Raw genomic sequence first — 20,343 nt, 5'->3', positions numbered from 1 at the left:
GCCTCCACGATCGGCCTGTTATTTTTTGATTCTTAAATAGTAGCCATTCTGACTGGTGTAAGACAGTATCTTGTGATTTTGATTTGCATTTCTCTAATCAGTGATATCGAGTTATTTTTCCTATGCCTGTTGTCTGCATGTATGTCACCTTCTGAAAACTGTTACATCCTTTGCCCACTTTTTAAGGAGGTTATTTTTTTCTTGTAAATTTAAGTTCCTTTTAGATGTGGGTATTAGACCTTTGTCAGATGCATTGTTTGCAAAGGTTTTCTCCCATTCTGTAGGTTGTCTGTTTACTCTGATAGTTTCTTTTGCTGTGCATAAATACTTTTGTTTAATTACATTCCATTTATCAATTTTTGCTTTTGTTGCAATTGTTCTTGGCATCTTCATGTCGAAATATTTGCCCATTCCTATGTCCAGAATGGTATTGCCTAGTTTTTGTTTTTTTTGTTTTGTTTTGTTTTGTTTTTTGGTTTTTTGGGTTTTTTTGTAACAGAATCTTGCTGGGTTCCCCCAGTGCAGTGGCATGATCTCGGCTCACTGCAACCTCCCCTCCCAGGTTCAAGCGATTCTCCTACCTCAGCCTCCTGAGTAGTTGGGACTACAGGCACCCACCACCATGCCCAGCTAATTTTTGTGTTTTTAGTAGAGACAGCATTTCACTATGTTGGCCAGGCTGGTCTTCAACTCCTGACCTTGTGATCCACCCACCTGAGCCTCCCAAAGTGCTGGGATTACAGGCATGAGTCACTGTACCCGACCTCTCCAAGGTTTTAATAGTTTTGCATTTCATTTTGTCTTTAATCCATCTTGAGTTGGTTTTTGTATGTGGTGTGAAGAAGCCATTCAGTTTCAGTCTTCTGCATATGACTAGCCAGTTATCCCAGCACCATTTGTTGAGAAGGGAGTCTTTTCTCCATTGCTTGTCTTTTGTCAACTTTGTTGAAGATCAGACTGTTGTAGTTGTGTGGCCTCATTTCTGGGCTCTCTATTCTGTTCCATTGGTCTATGTGTCTGTTTTTGTACCAGTACCATGCTGTTTTGGTTATCATAACCCTATAGTATAGTTGGAAATCAGGTAGCGTGATGCCTCCAGCTTTGTTCTTTTTGCTTAGGATTGATTGCTTTGGCTATTGGGGCTCTTTTTTGGTGCTATGTGAACTTGAAATAGTTTTTTCTAGTTCTGTGAAGAATACCATTGGTAATTTGATAGGAATAGCATTGAATCTGTAAATTGCTTTGGGTAGTATGGCCATTTTAACAATATTGATTCTTCTCTCCAGAGCATGGAATGTTTTTTCCGTTGTTTGTGTCATCTGATCTCTTTGAGCAGTGTTTTGTAATTCTCCTTTTGATCTTTCACCTCTCTAGTTAGCTGTATTCCTAGGTATTTTTTGTGAGGCAGTTGTGGATAGAATTACACCTCTGATTTGGCTCTCAGCTTGGCTGTCTGGTGTATAGGAATGCTAGTGATTTTTGTACATTGATTTTATTTTTCTCTTTTTGTATCCTGAAACTTTTGCAGTTTATCAGCTGAAGAAGATTTGGGGCCGAGACTATGGGGTTTTCTGGATATGGAATCATGTCATCTGCAAACAGGGATCGTTTGACTTCTTCTCTTCCTATTTGGATGCCATTTATTTCCTCCTCTTGCCTGATTGCTCTGGCGAGGACTGCTGAAACTGAATAATTTACATGTGGTTGATCCCGTGGCTGTATCAGCCATCAGCATATTTTGGCTTTTGCTCTCAGTATAGAAAAACATGGTTAAACTTGTGTGTGTGGATGTATCTTAGTATCTTTGTGCATGTGGATGTATTCTGAGTATCCCACTTGTGGGTCCCGCTTAAGCGTAAAGACCCAGGGGATTACTTCAAAGTCAACAAGCTGACCTTGAAATTAGCAATAGTCTTCTGACCTGACTCAAAATGTAAGATCGGGAGCCACATGTGAGGACGTAATCCACTGAGAATCTTTGTTACAGAAGGAAGTGAGGCAGGCAGGAGAAATTGCGGAGAAGATGTTGGAACCTTCACTGGTGCTTTCCTGCTATTTTGTCTTCCACAGGTTGTCCTACATCTCGACTGCTTCCGGTTTTGAAGAGTTACTCAAGGCTTTGGCTCGTAACCGGAGCGTGATATACCTGAGCCTCAACTGTACGTCCATTTCCTTAAATATGTTTTCACTTCTGCGTGAGATCCTGGACAAGCCCACATGCCAAATAAGTCATCTGAGGTGAGGCGTTGCTGAGCTGAAAGCTCAGTGCATGTGAGGGGAATGGTTGGGTGTTGGTGGATCGAGGTGCCCCTTCAATAACACTACCTGCTCCTACCTTTTCATGTCATTCATTCCTCAATTTTTTTTTTTTTTTAGCATGTGATTTCTCTCACCAACATTATTCCTGTCTTTTGAGTTGAATTTCTACATTGATATTTCATATAACATGGCTTCTCCCTCCTTTGACTGATATTTCTCTAATGATCTAATTCCTCTGGTCATTCTGAAGTACAGACTACTAGTCAAACCCTAAAACACTGTCCAGTGGAAATTATTCAAGCCACAGACTGAAATTTTCCAGTAGCCACATTAAAAAGTAAAAGGAAGCAAGTGAAACTAATTTTCTTTTTTTTTTTTTTTTTGAGATGGAGTTTCACCCTTATTGCCCAGGCTAGAGTGCAATGTTGGAATCTCAGCTCACCGCAACCTCCGACTCCCAGGTTCAAGTGATTCTCCTGCCTCAGCCTCCCAAGTAGCTGGGACTACAGGCTTGTGCCACCATGCCCAGCTAATTTTGTATTTTTAGTAGAGACGGGGTTTCTCCATGTTGGTCAGGCTGGTCTCGAACTCCTGACCTCAGGTGATCCACAGGCCTCAGCCTCCCAAAGTGTTGAGATTACAGGCGTGAGCCACCATGCCTAGCCTTGAAACTAATTTTAACAGTATTTTAACAAAGCATATCAAATTATATCCATATGTCATTAGTACAAAAAGGTATTGATGTGATTTTATATTCCTTTTTGTATAAAGGCTACAGAACCCAGTATTTCAGAGAACATCACCACTCAGGCACATTTTCATCAGAATTGTTTGACCTCCATATTGATTTCATAAAATTTACAATTGAGAGAACTAATTCACATGCCCATGTCCTAAACATACTTAAGTCTTCCAATAATTTGGAATCAACCTTTAAATTTAAACTAGCCAATCCTGGCAGCTCACGCCTGTAATCTCAGCACTTTGGGAGGCAGAGGGAGTGGATCACTTGAGGTCAGGAATTCGAGAGTTCGAGACCAGCCTGGCCAACACAGTGAAACTCTGCCTCTACTAAAAATACAAAAATTAGCCAGGTATGGTGGCAGGTGCCTGTAATCCCAGCTACTCAAGAGCGTGAGGCAAGAGAATCGCTTGAACCCGGGAGGCAGGGGTTGCAGTGAACTGAGATGGTGCCACTGCATTTCAGCCTGGGCAACAAGAGCAAAACTCCATCTCAATAAATAAATAAATAAATAATAAATACCAATGTAAATGTAGTAAAACTAACAATCCAGTGCCTCAGTCATGCTAGCCATACTTTGAGTGCTCAGTAAGTCTATTTGCTAGTGACTCAATATTGGATAATGCTACCTGCTAGACCTCATCTCCAATAAGTGCATTTCGCTTGTACTCTCAATTTCAAGTACCTCATGCTCTAACAGCATCTCCTATATTCTCAAGCTACTTTGTCTTATAAGCAAATCTTCCCACCCTTTAATCCTACTGGGTCCTTCCGCCATTTGAGCAGCAGCTTCTCACCCTTTCACCTCCCTCATCCCTTTCTTTTTGTTTTTTTGTTTTGTTTTGTTTTTGGTTTTGTTTTTGTCTTGAGATGGAGTTTCACTCTTTTTGCCCTGGCTGGAGCACAGTGGTGTGATCTCAGCTCACTGAAACCTCCACCTCCCGGGTTTAAGCGATTTTTCTGCCTCAGCCTCCCAAGTAGCTGGGATTACAGGTGCTTGCCACCACATATAGCTAATTTTTGTGTTTGTAGTAGAGATGGGGTTTCACCATGTTGGCCAGGCTGATCTCGAACTCCTGGGCTCAAGTGATCCACCCACCTCAGCCTCCCAAAGTGCTGGAAGCCCCTGCACCTAGCCCCTCACTTTCTTTCTGACATATTTCAGATTCCAGGGTTTTTGAGAGTCATTGCCTTCCATCTCACTCAGCATCCTTTCTCCATATCACATTCTCCCAGCTAAATCCCAACTCTCTTGCCACTCTGTAGGTAGCTTCTCCCCTACCTCAATGCCTCCCCGCCCCAAACTCCTTTGATCTTGGAACACATTTCCTCTGGGTCTTTGGTTTCTGCCAAACCTTGATTGTTCCTCCTCGGCTGTCTTTGCTTATTTTTCATCTTCCTGGACTCTTATCTTTGGGGTATTTCCAAGTGGTTCGAAATGTCTTCTCTATACCCCTTCTACGTGTTCTTATTCATGGCATTAAGTAGCCTCTATGTGATGAAGACTCTCAGGTGCTTATTTATAAACATTTCTCCTGGATTCAGACTCAATGAAGTACTTGTAGAGATATCAACTTTGATATTTATTTATGAGACGAAGTCTTGCTGTCACCCAGGCTGGAGTGCAGTGGGGCCATCTCGGCTCACTTCAACCTCTGCCTCCTGGGTTCAAGCAATTTTTGTGCCTCACCCTCCCAAGTAGCTGGGACCACAGGGGTGCACCACCACACCCAGCTAACTTTTGTATTTTTAGTAGAGACAGGATTTTGCCACGTCGGCTAGGCTGGTCTCAAACTCCCGACCTCACGTGATCTGCCCACCTCAGCCTCTTACTTTGATATTTAAATAGGCATTTCAAATACAGATTTTCTTGTGGCTTCGCTTAGACAACTTTTCTAGGTCTGTTGTTAGAGTAGATCCATCTGACTCCTTCCTGCTTCCTTTACTGCTAAGCACGGTAGACCAGCCCATCTCCCACCTACCTGCAGTACTTCAGAACTTCCTACCCGTCCATACCTTTGCTTGCTACATGGAAAAGAGAGTGTAGAAGAGCAACTTTCATCTAGTTTGTATTGTTTTGTTTTGGGGGTGTGTGTGTCTGTGTTTGAAGCAAAACATAGGTTTATTTTTTGATATAGCAGCTTTATTACAAGGGTAGACTAACTCTTTTTAGTTCATTTAACTTTTAGCTTCAGGGATACATGTTTAGGTTTGTTATATAGGTAAACTTGTGTCATGGGAGTTTGGTGTGCAGATTATTTCATTACCTACCTACTAAGCCTAGTACCTCATAGATATTTTTTCTGATCCTCTCCCTCCTCTGAATCTCAGCCCTCAAGTCGGCTCCAGTGTGTGTTGTTCCCCTCTATGTCCATGTGTCCTCATCATTCAGCTCCCATCTATAAGTGAGAACGTGTGGTATTCGGTTTGCTGTCCTTACCTTAGTTTGCTAAGGATAATGGCAATTTAAGTCAGATCTTATGACTCTGTCCTTTCATCTTCAAACCCTCAATAGCTTCCACTTTCAAAATAGAATACACAGGTCAGCGCAATGGCTCACACCTGTAATCCCAACACTTTGGGAGGCCCAGGCGGGCAGATCACCTGAGGTCAGGAATTCGAGACCAGCCTGGCCAACATGGTGAAACCTCGTCTCTACCAAAAATACAAAATTATCCAAGCATGGTGGTGCATGCCTACTCGGGAGGCTCAGGCAGGAGAATTGCTTGAACCCAAGAGGCAGAGGTTGCGGTGAGCCAAGATCACACCATTGTACTCCAGCCTGGGTGACAAGAGCAAAACTCTGTCTCAAAAAATAATGTAGAATATACCATTTCACGCTGGGTGGCCCTGGCTAACCCTCTCCCCATCTCCTGTCTATGTACCGTGCTGCGGCTGCACTGTTTGTGGTAGATGTTTACAGCACCAAACCTCCTGCTTCAGACTCTTTCACTCTTTCCACTCATTTCCTCTAACAGAAATTCTCTTGTCCTAGAGGTTCAGAGCTGGCCCTCTTCTCTCAAGTTTCTGCTAAAATTCTACCTTATTTTTTTGTTTGTTTGTTTTTTTTGAGACGGAGTCTCGCTCTGTTGCCCAGGCTGGAGCGCAGTGGCCAGATCTCAGCTCACTGCAAGCTCTGCCTCCCAGGTTCACGCCATTCTCCTGCCTCAGCCTCCCGAGTAGCTGGGACTACAGGCGCCGCCACCTCGCCCGGCTAGTTTTTTGTATTTTTTTAGTAGAGACGGGGTTTCACCGTGTTAGCCAGGATGGTCTCGATCTCCTGACCTCGTGATCCGCCCATCTCGGCCTCCCAAAGTGCTGGGATTACAGGCTTGAGCCACCGCACCCGGCCAATTCTACCTTATTTAAGTCAGATCTTGTGACTCTTCTGTCCTCGAATCTTCAAACCCTCAATGGCTTCCATTTTCATTCAAAATAGAATACACAGGCCAGGCACGATGGCTCAGTGAGACAGGAGTTCAGACTTCTGTCAGTGGTTGCCCCGTAAGGAAGTAGAATACATCCTTTTCTTTCTCTGTCCTACTCTGATTTACTTTCTATAAAGAACTGATCATCTTCTAGGCACATTATACATTTAGCCCTGTCTTTACAATGCTGGAATTCCATCGTATTTCTTCCAGTTCTCTGCTGTATCCCAGGAACTTCATACAATGCCTGAAACATGGTAGACAATATTAGTTGAATGATGGTAAGCAAAGTCCTCATTAAAGAAGAGAACATTGAGTGACAGGTTGAAGGAAGCGAGACAGCAAACCATGCAGCTATCTGGGAAAAGATCATTTATTTTTATTTTACTTATTTTTTCTCTCTCTTTTTTTTTTAAGAGGTGGGTCTTGCTGTGTTGTCCAGGCTGAGGTACATTGGTATGATCATAGTTCACTGCAGCCTCGAACTCCCGAGTTCAACAGATCCTCCCACCTCAGTCTCCCAAGTAGCTGGGACTGCAGTCACGTGCACCACCACTCCTGGATAATTTAAGGAAAAAAAAATTTTTTTTTTTTTTGAAAGCGGGTCCCACAGGGAAAATCACTAAGTGGAGATGAGGGTACTAGACACTAAAGTAAGAATGTGCTTGTGGACTTGAGACAGAGTGAGGGGATCAGGGAGGATGGTACAGAATGAGTAACGAATAGTTAGGCCGGGTGCGGTGGCTCACGCCTGTAATCCCAGCACTTTGGGAGGCCGAGGAGGGTGGATCCTTTGAGGCTGGGAGTTTAAGACCAGCCTGGCCAACATGGTGAAACCCGGTCTCTACTAAAAATACAATAATTAGCCAGACATGGTGATGCATGCCTCTAATCCCAGCTACTCAGGAGGCTGAGGCAGGAGAATCGCTTAAACCAGGGAGGCAGAGGTTGCAGTGAGCCAAGATCGTGCCATTGTACTCCAGCCTGGGTTGTATCTGTGCATCTTAAAAAAAAAAAAAGTAGACAGATGGTTGAGAGCCAGAGCATGTGGGGCACCCAAGGTTATGCAGAAAAACATCAGAAGTCCTTGTAAATGTGATGGTAAGTTGAGGGTCTCGATCAGATTTCTAAACGTAATGGTACCCACATCCCGTGGTCGGGGGGCTGCTTGATCCCTGACTTCCCGAACCATCACCCTGGAAGCCACATGGAGACACGCAGAAGGGGAAGGAACCGCCTACTTACAACCCTTCTTGAATCTGTAACTTCAAATGTGAACTCTGAGAAGTGGCGTGGGGAGAGGAAGGTTAGCAGCAGAGGGATCTATTGATTTCCAAGTAGGTATCATCTCACTTCGTTGGGTCTGATTTTTTTTTTTTTTTTTAATTTAAAAGAGGGGATGGCTTAAACGGGGGAGCCTCTTTTCATCTCTGGATTCCTCTTACAGCTTGATGAAATGTGACTTGCGAGCCAGTGAATGCGGAGAAATCGCCTCGCTCCTTGTCAATGGCGGGAGTCTGAGAAAACTGACTTTAACCAACAATCCGCTGAGGAATGACGGGGTGAACATACTGTGCAATGCCTTGCTTCATCCCAACTGCACTCTTACCTCCCTGGCGTAAGTTGGCTCAGACAAGCTCACCACGTAGCAGCTCAGATTGACTTCTAAAGCTCAGATTGACTATCTAAACACACGATCAAAGAACGGTGGCAGGGAAAGGGACAGCAAAGCAGCCGAAAGCACGGTCTTTGGAGTTCAGTAGGTCTGCGTTCATACTCTGGGTTGACAGTTGATTTGCGAAACGTTGGCAGAAATGTTTCTGGATTTTTTTTCAGTTTGAGTTTCTCAATCTGGACAGTGGGGTCATAACACGACCAAATGTCCATCTTTGGAGAGAGAGTTAAAAATGGTGGTCACAGCCAGGCATAGTGGCTCAGGCCTGTAATTCCAGCAGTTTGGGAGGCCGAGGCGGGCGGATCATGAGGTCAGGAGTTCAAGACCAGGCTGACCAACACAATGAAACCCTGTCTCTACTAAACATAAAAAATTTAGCTGGGCGTGGTGATGGGTGCCTGTAGTCCAAGCTACTTGAGAGGCTGAGGCAGGAGACTTGCTTGAACCTGGGAGGCGGAGGTTGCAGTGAACCGAGATTGCGCCACTACACTCCAGCCTGGGTGACAGAGTGAAACTCTGTCTCAAAAAAAAAAAAAAAAAGGTCACCACATTCCAAACACAGCACCTAGGCCATAACAACTGACTTTCTAAGACCAGGGAACCGCTATTGTTCTCACAATGAACACGTGAACTGGGTGTCGTGTGGGATGAGATGTAACTGAGAACCCCGAAAAGGACGAAAGCAAAGGAAAGGTGCGGTGCTAGATTGCCTTGAAATAGGACTTTTTTTCCCCCCGAGTCTCCTTTCAAGAAGGTGGAAGACAGGCTTCCCCTGCATCTGTGCCTCCTGTGGGTTACTCGTAGGTAAGCTGTGTCTCTGCTCTGGGAAAGTTGCTAGAAAGGCAGTCTTCCAGAAGGTTCGGGCGCGGCAAACACAATGAAAGACAGCAAAAAAGTGGGACAAGTGAGGCATAAAGGTACAAAAACGAAGGGTGGAGATGTGCAAAACATGGTCAGAAAACAAAACGGAGTAAGCAGTTCCGTGTATTTAAGGACACAATTCCCCATTCACGCTTCCAAATTCCAGAAAGACAAGAATGCGGTAGGTCATCTTTTGTTTTTGTTCTGCCCTTTTTTGGCCCCCCTTTTTCTTGGCCCCCTTTAGTCCCTTTTTAGGACTTGCTAGATTCCAAAACACACAAACTGACACAATATTCTTTATATATTTTATGTAAAAATACTTGTTTGATTGCAGGGTAACACCACAAACTCCTGTTCATATTATATAATATCGCATTATGTATGTTTTTATCTTTTCTTAATTTTTTTGAGATAGAGTCCCAGCCACGTTTTTAAAATCTCAAATTGTTCTAGGATCTATCTGGCCCCAGATGAATGCAGTAAGTAATTGTCAATATGAGCTAATTTTGTTGTAAAAGATCTCATGAAAAGGACAGACCATTGGCTCAATAATCAGACTCCAAGTAGGTATTTTTTTTATCTCATATATACAAGTTTCATTTCATATCTACAAGACAAAACCTGCTAGATTTTCTTTTTTTTATTACTGGTTCCAGGTATAATTTACATATCAGAAAATTCATCCACTTACGGTACACATTTGATGTTTTTTTAATGTGTATTTAGAATTGCACAACACTACAATATAACTTTTAGAACATTTTTATCACCTTAGGTTGTTGGATGTGGAGTTTTTCATAGTTCATACCTGTATTTAAAATAATCCCGATATACTAAGCAAAAACTGTTTATTTTGGTAACATATTTTAAGTAGGCAAGGAATTTCTAAGCCTAAACCTGAAAGAAATCTGTAGTCTGAGGAAAATGCCTGTAAAAGGCCAAATTTATGGTCGTGACCAAATCTGACAGCTGGAAAATAGTATGCAAATGAGTTGGTAGTACTGGTTTCTACGAGGACAACAGGGAAACTTCTCTAGCTCATTCTTAGTCTTAACTTGTACATATTGATTTAAAATAAGCATGCGTTAGTATACAAAGGAAAACATAGCTCATTTCACTTGTCAAACCCAAATTAATAGAATTACATATACATTTTCCGATCATTTTAAAGGACAAAAACCATTCTAAGCTTGCAGCTATGCAAAAGCAGGGAGGAACCAGGTTTGGTCTGCTGCCAACCTCTGGTCTAGTCCACCCTTTTCCCACACTAGAGCCAAGATTCAGTATTTCCAACCAATAAATTGGTTATTTCCATTTTTTTTTTTTTTTTGAGACAAGAGTTGCTGAGGCTGGAGTGCAGTGGTGAGATCTTGGCTCACTTCAACCTCCGCCTCTCCGGTTCAAACAATTCTCCTGCCTCAGCCTCCGGAGCAGTTGGGACTACAGGCGTGTGCCACCACGCTGGCTAATTTTTGTATTTTTAGCAGAGACAGGGTTTCACCATGTTGAAGGCTAGTCTTGAACTCCTGACTTCAGGTGATCCTCCCATGTCCCCTTCCCTAGGTGCCAGGATAACAGGCATGAACCACCGTGCCTGGCCTATTTCCAACTTTTTAGCCCATCCCCTGTTTAGAAAAAAGTGCAGCTCACTGCCAGTGCAGTATTCCCAGGGCAAACAGAAAACGGTTTAAAAAAGAGGATTGGCCGGGTATGGTATCTCACACCTATAATTCCGGCACTTTGGGAGGCCAAGGCAGGCAGATCACTTGAGCCCAGGAGTTCAAGACCAGCCTGGGCAACACAGTGAGCCCCCCATCTCTATTTAAAAAATTATTTAAAAATAAATAATGGAAAAAAATAGAAGCTGGAAATCCAGATTAGGATTGAATAAACTTCCATATATTGGCAACAAGCTAAACCTGGACAGACAAAATGGGATACCACAAAACGGGCTTACAAAAAGGCTTCTGGTGTGTTGTCTGTCTTTACTTTTTCCTAGTTTAAAAAACCTTCAACAGTTCCTATATTCACTTATAAATAACAAAGTAACTCTTTCAATGTGAGTTTTTAAACTGAAAAATCTTAGGATTCAATTGATCCAAATATACTTGATCAAACAATGGGAGAATCCAAGTTCTAGAAGTAACGTCTATAAAGTTATTCCGTTAGTGGAAGTTGGAGTTCGATTTTTCTCATGTCCTGTTCTGCATTATCCATTCTCTATGTTGACCTCTGCACTCTTTGGGGTACTGTTAATCTCCTTTTCCAAATAAGAAAGTCATTGGTAGAGATTTGGGGCAATGGTAGCAGAGGGCATCGAGGCGTTCGTGGGCGTGGGGTGGGTGGTCTCGGGTGCTCCCCTGTCTGACGCTCACACTGTGTTACTGACTCACTCTTCTGTGTGTGTGTGATCCCCATGCAGGTTGGTCTTCTGCTGTCTCACTGAAAAATGCTGCAGCTCCCTTGGAAGAGTGCTGCTGCTCAGCCCAAATCTGAAACAACTCGACCTGTGTGTGAATCACTTACAAAACTACGGAGTGTTGCATGTGACGTTTCCCTTGATATTTCCAACCTGTCAGCTAGAGGAGCTGTAGTAAGTCTCCCACAGTTGTCCTGGATGACCGTGTTTCTACTGCACTAAGGCCTTGAGTGGTGGGGTTGGTGACAGGGATAAGATTCCAAAGATGGCATCATGGGTGAGAGGGGTACGGGAGCATGGGCTCTCCAAGATAGGAAAGCATGCTAAGATTCGTTGGCGAAAACTTTTAGCTCAGAAGGAGCAGAGTTCAAAAAATCTCTGATCCTTATCACATAGAGAAGGGTGCCTGGACCAGGCTCTTCCCCCTGCTCCCAGGTGGACATAGGATGGGAAAATGCCACAGGAGAAGGGACCCAAAGATCCCACCCTGGCCTGACTTATGATGTCTGAGGCAGTGAATATCTTTTGGGGTGGGCGATCATAGGGGCATCTTTTTGTTGGGAAATAGCTTTATTGGAAAAGGGATGCACTGGGGGAGGTGGCCATATCCAAGCCCCTGGTACTGGCCAAAGACATCTAACTTAGGCATTGTGCAGTGGCTTCTGGTGCAACTTCTAGGAAAAAATATGTAACAAGTCACTACAGCTTTCTGAGGGTGCCTCATCAATGGTGCTGAATAATCAAACTTCTCATATTTTCTCAGAAGTAATGAGCCTCCCACTTGCCTGAAAAAAAATTGTTTAAAAAATTTGTTGGAGTTGTTTAATTTGAACTCTTTTGAAAATGTTCAGGCCAGGCGCGGTGGCTCAAGCCTGTAATCCCAGCACTTTGGGAGGCCGAGACGGGCGGATCACGAGGTCAGGAGATCGAGACCATCCTGGCTAACACGGTGAAACCCCGTCTCTACTAAAAATACAAAAAAAAAACTAGCCGGGCGAGGTGGCGGGTGCCTGTAGTCCCAGCTACTGGGGAGGCTGAGGCAGGAGAATGGCGTGAACCCGGGAGGCGGAGCTTGCAGTGAGCTGAGATCCGGCCACTGCACTCCAGCCCGGGCGACAGAGCAAGACTCCATCTCAAAAAAAAAAAAAAAAGAAAGAAAGAAAATGTTCTACGTCAAATGTCTTTTTTTTTTTTTGGCTCAAATACAAGAAACTGATATCCTAAAATCATCTCCTGTTTATAAAATAGCAACACTATGGCTTGTGAGTTCCTGAAGTGCTTACGAGACTGTATAAGAATATGCTCAGCAGTATGGTATCTTATTTTAAGTTTATTTCTGTCTCATAGTTAAAGTTAAATCCTTGTTACCATTGTCATTTGGTACAAATGGGCAGGTGAAATAGGAAATTCTAGGGATATCTTTTCTTTCTAGAATCTTGCTTCTTTTGGCAAGGTAGTTTAGGGAAAACTGCCTTTGGGAAAATAATATAACCCACCCTCCTTTTTTTTTCCCATGGCCCTTAGTTTGTACTTAGTAGGTTGAGACAAATTCACTCATACTGTAGAATAGGGGTTAGAAACCTTTTTCTATGACAGGTTAGACAGTAAATACTCTAGGCTTTGTGGGCCATAATGTCCCTGTCGTAACTATTTTTAACTCTCCCATAGCTCAAGAGAGGCCATGAAAAATGTCAACAAATGGGTGTGGCTATGTTCCAATAAAACTTTATTTATAAAAACAAAGTTGTCTAGATTTGGCTCTCAGACCATAGTTTGAACCTTGCTGTAGACTCCAAATATATTCTTTTGTCATCCTTCAAGAATTATCTTAAGTATAACTGTCCATTTTGTCTATTTCCTACCCAAACCTGGATAGGGACCCCCTCTATGAGCTCCCATAGGGCAGGTGAAGCCCTGCATTATTTATCAGCCTTTATTTTCCTCTAAGTTTGAAAGGATGGATGTGGTTGGCACATCATTAATGTCCTCTATATTTTACAGACAGGGTTTTGCTATATTGCCTGGGCCAGTCTGACTGCTGGGCTCAAGTGATCCTTCTGTCTCAGCCTGCTGAGTAGCTAGGACTACAGGCATGCACTACCCAGCTTTTGTAACTACTAAATGAAAAATAGGATTTTCTGGAATCTGCTTTAATATCTGATTATTCAGTATTTAATATACATTCTATAACAAAGGTAGAGTGTATGTTAAATGTCAGGCACTCCTCTAGGTGGCTGGGATGCATCTGTCAACAGAATAAATATCCATGTATTAATGGATCTTGTATTGGCACTAGGGGACATAAGAAACTTACCTATTGTTAGGCCAGAGGTCAGCAAATTACATTACCCAGGGGCCAGATCTGGCCCTTTGCCTGTTTTTATGAAGATTTTACTGGAACATAACCATTCATCTACATGTGTTTCATGAATACATTTGTGCTGCAATGGCAAAATTGAGTAGTTGTGACAGAGGCACCATGGCCCGTGAAGCCTAAACTATTATCTGGCCCCTTATAGAAAAAGGTTGTCAACTCCCATATCAGGCAGTAAAAAGTGCTATGGAAACTTTTTATTCAATACTAGGGGTACGTAATCGGGAGTGCGAGGGTAGGGTGTGGCCATCTCTAAGCAAGGTCAATGTCACTTCATTGACAAGGGGACATTTGAGCAAAGACTTGGAGAAGGTTGTGGATGGAGTCATACAGATCACTAGACTGAGGCTTCCAAGCAGAATGAATAGTCAGTGCAGAGCTGTTAACATAGAAACAGCCAACTATGCTCGAGAATTAGCATGAAGGCCAGCCAGTGTGGTGAGGCAATGAAGTAGGATTGTAGGAGCAGACAATGGGGGAGATGTGAATGGAAAAACAAGATGGCACGTCACATGGGAGAACGTGGACAATCGTGAGTACTTTGCTTGCTTTGAGAGGAATGACCATTTGGTAAAATTGTCTTTCTAGAAAGAATGTGTTTAGCCCTTCTCAATGTTGGATTTTTGACCTGAGTACTGAAAGGTAGAAATGTGAATTTCAGAGGAGTTTGCCTAACATAATTCCTCAGAATTCAAGCTGAGTATCGCAAAGGTGTTGGTTGAATGTGTGTGGCTTTCTGGGACAAAACGCTTAAAACATCCTGGCCTCAGTTTCCTTGCTTGTAAAAGCAGGATAAGAGCCTTGTGGTCATCGTGAGTTTAATGTGCATTAGGAGTGTTGAATAATGCCTGGTATGTTATAAGTGACCCGCAGATGTTAACACTGCTCTTGTTTCTGTAACCAGTCCCTTAGTCATGAATGTCACAAGACGGGTCCAAGAATGCTTAACACTCTGTGAAATAAACCTTTGGAGACAGGTGGTCATGACTCGAGCTCATGTTTCTGTTTTGCAGTCTGTCTGGCTGTTTCTTTACCAACGATATCTGTCAATATATTGCCATAGTTATTGCTACTAATGAAACACTAAGGAGCCTGGAGATTGGGAGCAACAGCATAGAAGATGCAGGAATGCAGCTGCTATGTGGTGGTCTGAGACATCCCGACTGTATGTTGGTGAATATTGGGTAGGTGCCTGGTGGAGAAAGATCCCTGTTTTTAGCTAGGAACAGCTGAAGTAAAGCACAAGAGGAAGTGGATTGGGAAATACAATACCTCGGATGTTTGAAATGGGGCAGTTATGGCACAGTTAATTCTTTTGCCCAAAACTTATAAGGGGAGGGATTTAGTAGACGTCCAGTTCTCACCCATCTCATCTGCCATTTTTCCTCAAGGATTTGGCCCCATCTTACTGTGCATCTTTGTTACAGGCTAGAAGAGTGCATGTTAACTGGTGCTTGCTGTGAGTCTCTTGCCTCTGTTCTTACCACCAACAAAACACTAGAAAGACTCAACATACTTCAAAATCAACTGGGTGATGAAGGAATTGTAAAACTTCTTGAGAGCTTGATCCTCCCAGATTGTGTACTTCAGATAATTGGGTAAGTTGCTTATTTTCCTTGGTGATCGGGAAAATTTTTTTTTTTTTTTTTTGAGAGACTGAGTCTTGCTCTGTTGCCCAGACTGATGTTGGCTCATTGCAACATCCGCCTCCCAGGTTCAAGTGATTCTCCTGCCTCAGCCTCCCAAGTAGCTGGGACTACAGGTGCCTGCCACCACGCCCAGCTAATGTCTATTTTTAGTAGAGACGGGGTTTCACCATGTTGGCCAGGATGGTCTCAATCTCCTGACCTTGTGATCTGCCCACCTTGGCCTCCCAAAGTGCTGGGATTATAGGCATGAGTCACCACGCCCAGCTGTGATGGGAAAAATTCTGTGTTGAGATGGTCTAGGACTTATGAGATGATGAGAAACCCTCTTGCCAACTTCAAATACAAAAAAGAAAAAAAAGTCTTTCATTTTGGGAGACTGAAACTGTATGGCTAGTTCTTACAGCAGAGGGCATATTCAATGGTGAGTAAAAGATGACAATTGATATTATACTTGAGGTAGACAAAAAGGGTTCTATGTTTGAATATTTTCTATTTTCTTTCCTCCATTTGGATGTGCCCCTCATTACCAGAGAAGAAAAATAGGCAGTTCTCAGTCTGCTATTTCATGTTTCCAGATCCATTAGATTCCTCTCATAAAGAAAAGTCCTCATCCTTTCTGTGTTAGCTAACTGTTGCCAAGTATGTTACCAACTTGGGGGTTAAATGACACATTATCTCAGTCTGTGTGAGTGTCAGGACTCCAATCCCGGCTTAGTTGGTCCTCCTTGGGATCTCTCATGAGGCTGCAGCCAAGATGTCATCCAAGGCTAGGGTCAAATCTGAAGGTCTATCTGGGAAAGGAAAAATCAGCCTGCTTCTAAGATTATGTAGTTGTTGGCAGAATTCAGTTCCTGTAGTGCTGTTGGGCTAAGGGTCTTAGTACCTTGACAGCTGTTGGCTGGAAGAGGCCCTCAGTTATCGGCAATGAAACACCAAACAGACTCGCTCTCCAACTCTCGAACAGCAACTCTTTGTCAAGTTTTTCAAGGCAATGAGTTTGTTAGCAAGGCAGAAGTAGCAATTCTATGTGGGCCCGCCAAAAAAGTGACATCTCACCGTATTTGCCTATTGGATAGAAGCAAATATGGCCAGGTGCTGTGGCTCATGCCTGTAATGCCAGCACTTTGGGAGGCTGAGGCAGGTGGATCACTTGAGGTCAGGAGTTCGAGTCCAGCCTGGCCAACATAGTGAAAACCCATCTCTACTAAAAATATAAAAGTTGGCCCAGCATGGTGGTACATACCTCTGTAATCCCAGCTATTTGGGAGGCTGAGGCAGGAGAATCACTTGAACCTGGGAAGCGGAGCTTGCAGTGAGCTGAGATCGTGCCACTGCACTCCAGCCTGAGTCACAGAGCAAGACTCTTTCTCAAAGGAAGCAAATCACAGGCCTTGCCTACGCTAGAGGGGAAGCTGATACAAGGGTATGATTGACACAAGGTGAGAATTGTTAGAAGCCATTTAGAAGCTGCCTATCAGTTTCCATTCACACTATCCCCATATGTAGAATCATCTGGCAATATCTAGCATTCCGTTTCTGCCTGCCTTATTGAAGGAAAACCATATTCAGGTGACTGAGCCTTTGAGACGAAGTATAAGCTTCCTGGTGACTCATTGATAAAATACAGGCGGGGTAACTCATTTCCCACTCATATCCAATTTTTCTCAAATGGAAAATGGGGATATTATCTCAGAACTCTTAAAGATTGAATGAGATCACAGACTCAATATGCTGGAGACCCTGCGATGAGTTCTTTTCCCTTGTCATCTCCAAATGATGATTTTTCTCATAAATGTGGATGTGGAGTCCAACTTTCAGATGCATGGAAAAATCCATCAACATGACAAATTTTCCAAATTGCTTATTCTCTTTATTTTTTCCCCCAGGGATCTTTTCACCTTCCAATGTATAATGCATTTGTTCTATTATCTAATTCCTTCCACTAGAACACGGGCTCCATGATGCCAGGGATATTTTTGTTTCAATATTATAGGTGCTCAAAAGTAAACTGCAGAAATGACCGTATTTCAGGTTATAAAGGTATTTGTACCTACATGCTAATCGGGACACTCACATATAAAGAGGGCACAAAATAAGTGGTTGAATCCCCCTCTTTGATTTGGAGAAACGTGAGCATGGGTGGTGGTGTGTGCTTCTGTTCTCTGACTATGCAAATTTTGTTTTTCTTTTTTTTGAGATAGGGTCTTGTTCTCTCAGGCTAGAGAGCAGTGGTGAGATCATGGCTCACTGCAGCCCTGACCTCTCAGGTGTAAGTCATCCACCTCAGCCTCCCAAGTAGCTGGGACCACAGGCACGCACCACCACACCCGGCTAAGTTTCTGTATCTTTGGTAGAGATGGGGCTTTGGCGTGTTACCCAGGCTGGTCTCAAACTCCTGAGTTCAAGCAGTCTGCCTGTCTCAGCCTCCCAACGTGCTGGGATTAGATGTGGGTCACTGGGTCTGGCCTGTAAACATATTTCAGTTGGAAACTTTGACCCCTCAGTATTGGAACCTATAAAGTCTTGGATGGCATTCCCCATTGTGAGGATGTAATGTGAGATGCATGTGAAGCACTGAGCGCCCAGTACTGTTGGTTACTGCTAATATGACTTCAAACGGTTCTCCCAATGGAAATCTTGCCTTACCTTCTAATACTTAACGGAGAAATCGCGCTCTCAGGGTTTTTAGTCTGGAGCGCATTTTTGTTTCCTCGGATGGCTTAAGACACTCCCAAGAATGCCCAAAGGATGGCAGGTGGGGAATTAGTCATTGATGCCACGAAGCCGAGACCTCACACGTAGCATTAATAGAGTTCGCCCTCTGTTTTCCTTCAGGCTTCCGTTAAACAACGTGAGCGCAGAAACCCTGCGGATGGTGATGACTGTCAAGGAAAGAAAACCCGATTTGGTCTTTCTGTCTGAAACTTGGTCTGTAAAGGAAGGCAGAGAAATTGGTGTGATACCTGCTTCTCAGCCAGGTTCAGTAATACCTAATTCTAATTTGGATTACATGTTTTTTAAATTTCCCAGAATGGCTACAGCCATGAGAATGTCAAATACAGCATCTAGGCAACGCCTTTGATCATGTTCTACATAAACCGTATTTGTTATAAATTATTACCATGACTGGAATGAAAGAGAATTAAGGCTATAATTTTCCTATTTGGTGTGTGTGTGTGTGTGTGTGTGTGTGTGTGTGTGTGTGTGTGAGACCTTGATCCAGTCAATTATTTCTTAAAATTCCTACACTCTCTCAAGAGTATTTAAAGGATTATATAAAGTAATAAACGATAAAATGCATTGGAAAAAATTGTGAGGCATGATTCTTTTCTCAGTGAGTATTGTGGAGTAACACGAAAGAAACTATGATCCTTTCATGATTTGTTTGTTGCTTGTTTTTTGTTCTGGTTTTTGGTGGTTTTGTTTTTGGTTTTTGTTATTGTTTTTGTTTTGGTCTAGGGAGAGTTGTTAGAAGGTATCTCTAGGAATCCTCTGAAATGAAATCCTCATCTCATCTTCTCTCCTGCCTCTGTAGTCCTGCTGCACCACATTCATCCCGGATCTACCTAACGCCATAACTGGCATTCGTTTCCGTATCTCCCTCTCTGTCAGCCAGCTCTGCTCACAAACTTGTGTGTGTTCCATGGGGTGAAGGGTGACTTCTCTAAGCTGTGGAGAAATGTAAGAGATGTGTGGCCTCAGAAAAAGCCTCTCCTTTTCACCTTCTTTCAGAACAGGGAGTCGAACTGGGCATCCTCTGATAATGTTTCCAACTCTGACACTGTATTTACCATGCCCCATGGCTAAGCATCCGGTGGCTGCACCTAATAGACCTCCATAGGTGAAGGGGATACGTACTCAGATGGGGTAGGTTTTAGGGTCTTTACGTGCTGAAAATCTTTTTTGAGGTGGAGTCTTACTCTGCCGCCCAGGCTGGAGTACGGTGGTGCGATCTCAGCTCACTGCAGCCTCTGCCTTCCGGGTTCAAGCAATTCTCCTGCCTCAGCCTCCCGAGTAGCTGGGACTACAGGTGCCTGCCACCACACCCAGTTAAGTTTTTTATTTTTAGAAGAGATGAGGTTTCAACGTGTTGGCCAGGCTGGTCTTGAACTCCTGACCTCAAGTGATCCTTGGCTCAGTTTCTGAGGAGACTGTCCTAATTTATTCCTTTGACAGTGTTTCTAGGACACAGGGATATAGAGTAAACCTGAGCATTCTGATCCCACATTGAGCCAGGAGCTGAAGGCAAGCACCTGGTTCAATGTGCCACTGTCTTGGTCCAGCCGGGGCATGGACGGTGTGGCTCAGAGCCAGGCAGGGGTAAACCTATTTTGCCCAGTGCTATTGTTCATCCTTGGCTCTGAGCTCTTCTCCTGTTTGAGATCTTTATGTTCTGCCTTTTGCTCTAAATATACAGAAGCACTCACTGGGGTGGTCTTGGCAACAAGCTCTGCACAGGGAAGTGTCAGTCACCATAAGCTGGGGCACCTGAGGCCCTAGTTACAGAGACAGGCTCCTGGACCTGATCTCTCCACAGAGATGCCATGATCCTGTCATCTGTAGTATTTCTCAGTGACATTACCTCAGTGAGTCTGGGGCTTCTCTGATGGGAATATTTTATTCCCAATGCAAAACCTCAGCCACTTCTGATAAATGCAACTTCTGGACATGATGTGAAGATCCTGGTAAGAAAAGGGCTGAGAGTTTTCTATGTTCCTTTTCAAAACTCTGACTTCAGAATCAAGTCATAATCAGCTGTGAAGGAAACCTTGAAGGTGAATCAAAGGATCTTACTGTAGTTTCAACTGGACATATTCTTTGATTTTTCTGACATGTTTTTGAAATAAGATCATCACGCCGGGCGCGGTGGCTCAAGCCTGTAATCCCAGCACTTTGGGAGGCCGAGACGGGCGGATCACGAGGTCAGGAGATCGAG

The 20,343-nt window shown here is 43.5% G+C and overlaps 1 protein-coding gene across 1 annotated transcript in view; it reads left to right on the top strand.

The window, feature by feature from the left end:
- Positions 1 to 18,717, top strand: part of NLRP11 (NLR family pyrin domain containing 11) — a 44,859-nt gene extending 26,142 nt beyond the window's left edge. Inside the window, exons 5-10 of the mRNA XM_023184442.2 lie at positions 2,071 to 2,238; positions 7,877 to 8,047; positions 11,388 to 11,558; positions 14,772 to 14,942; positions 15,186 to 15,356; positions 18,243 to 18,717. Coding sequence (XP_023040210.1) covers positions 2,071 to 2,238; positions 7,877 to 8,047; positions 11,388 to 11,558; positions 14,772 to 14,942; positions 15,186 to 15,356; positions 18,243 to 18,489 — 1,099 coding nt within the window. The 3' untranslated portion in view covers positions 18,490 to 18,717. The remainder of the gene's footprint in view (positions 1 to 2,070; positions 2,239 to 7,876; positions 8,048 to 11,387; positions 11,559 to 14,771; positions 14,943 to 15,185; positions 15,357 to 18,242) is intronic.
- The last annotated feature ends 1,626 nt before the right edge of the window (positions 18,718 to 20,343 follow it).

The sequence above is a fragment of the Piliocolobus tephrosceles genome, chromosome 21, assembly GCF_002776525.5.
Source record: "Piliocolobus tephrosceles isolate RC106 chromosome 21, ASM277652v3, whole genome shotgun sequence".
Classification (NCBI taxonomy): domain Eukaryota; kingdom Metazoa; phylum Chordata; class Mammalia; order Primates; family Cercopithecidae; genus Piliocolobus; species Piliocolobus tephrosceles.
This window is presented reverse-complemented; position numbering and strand designations above follow the sequence as displayed.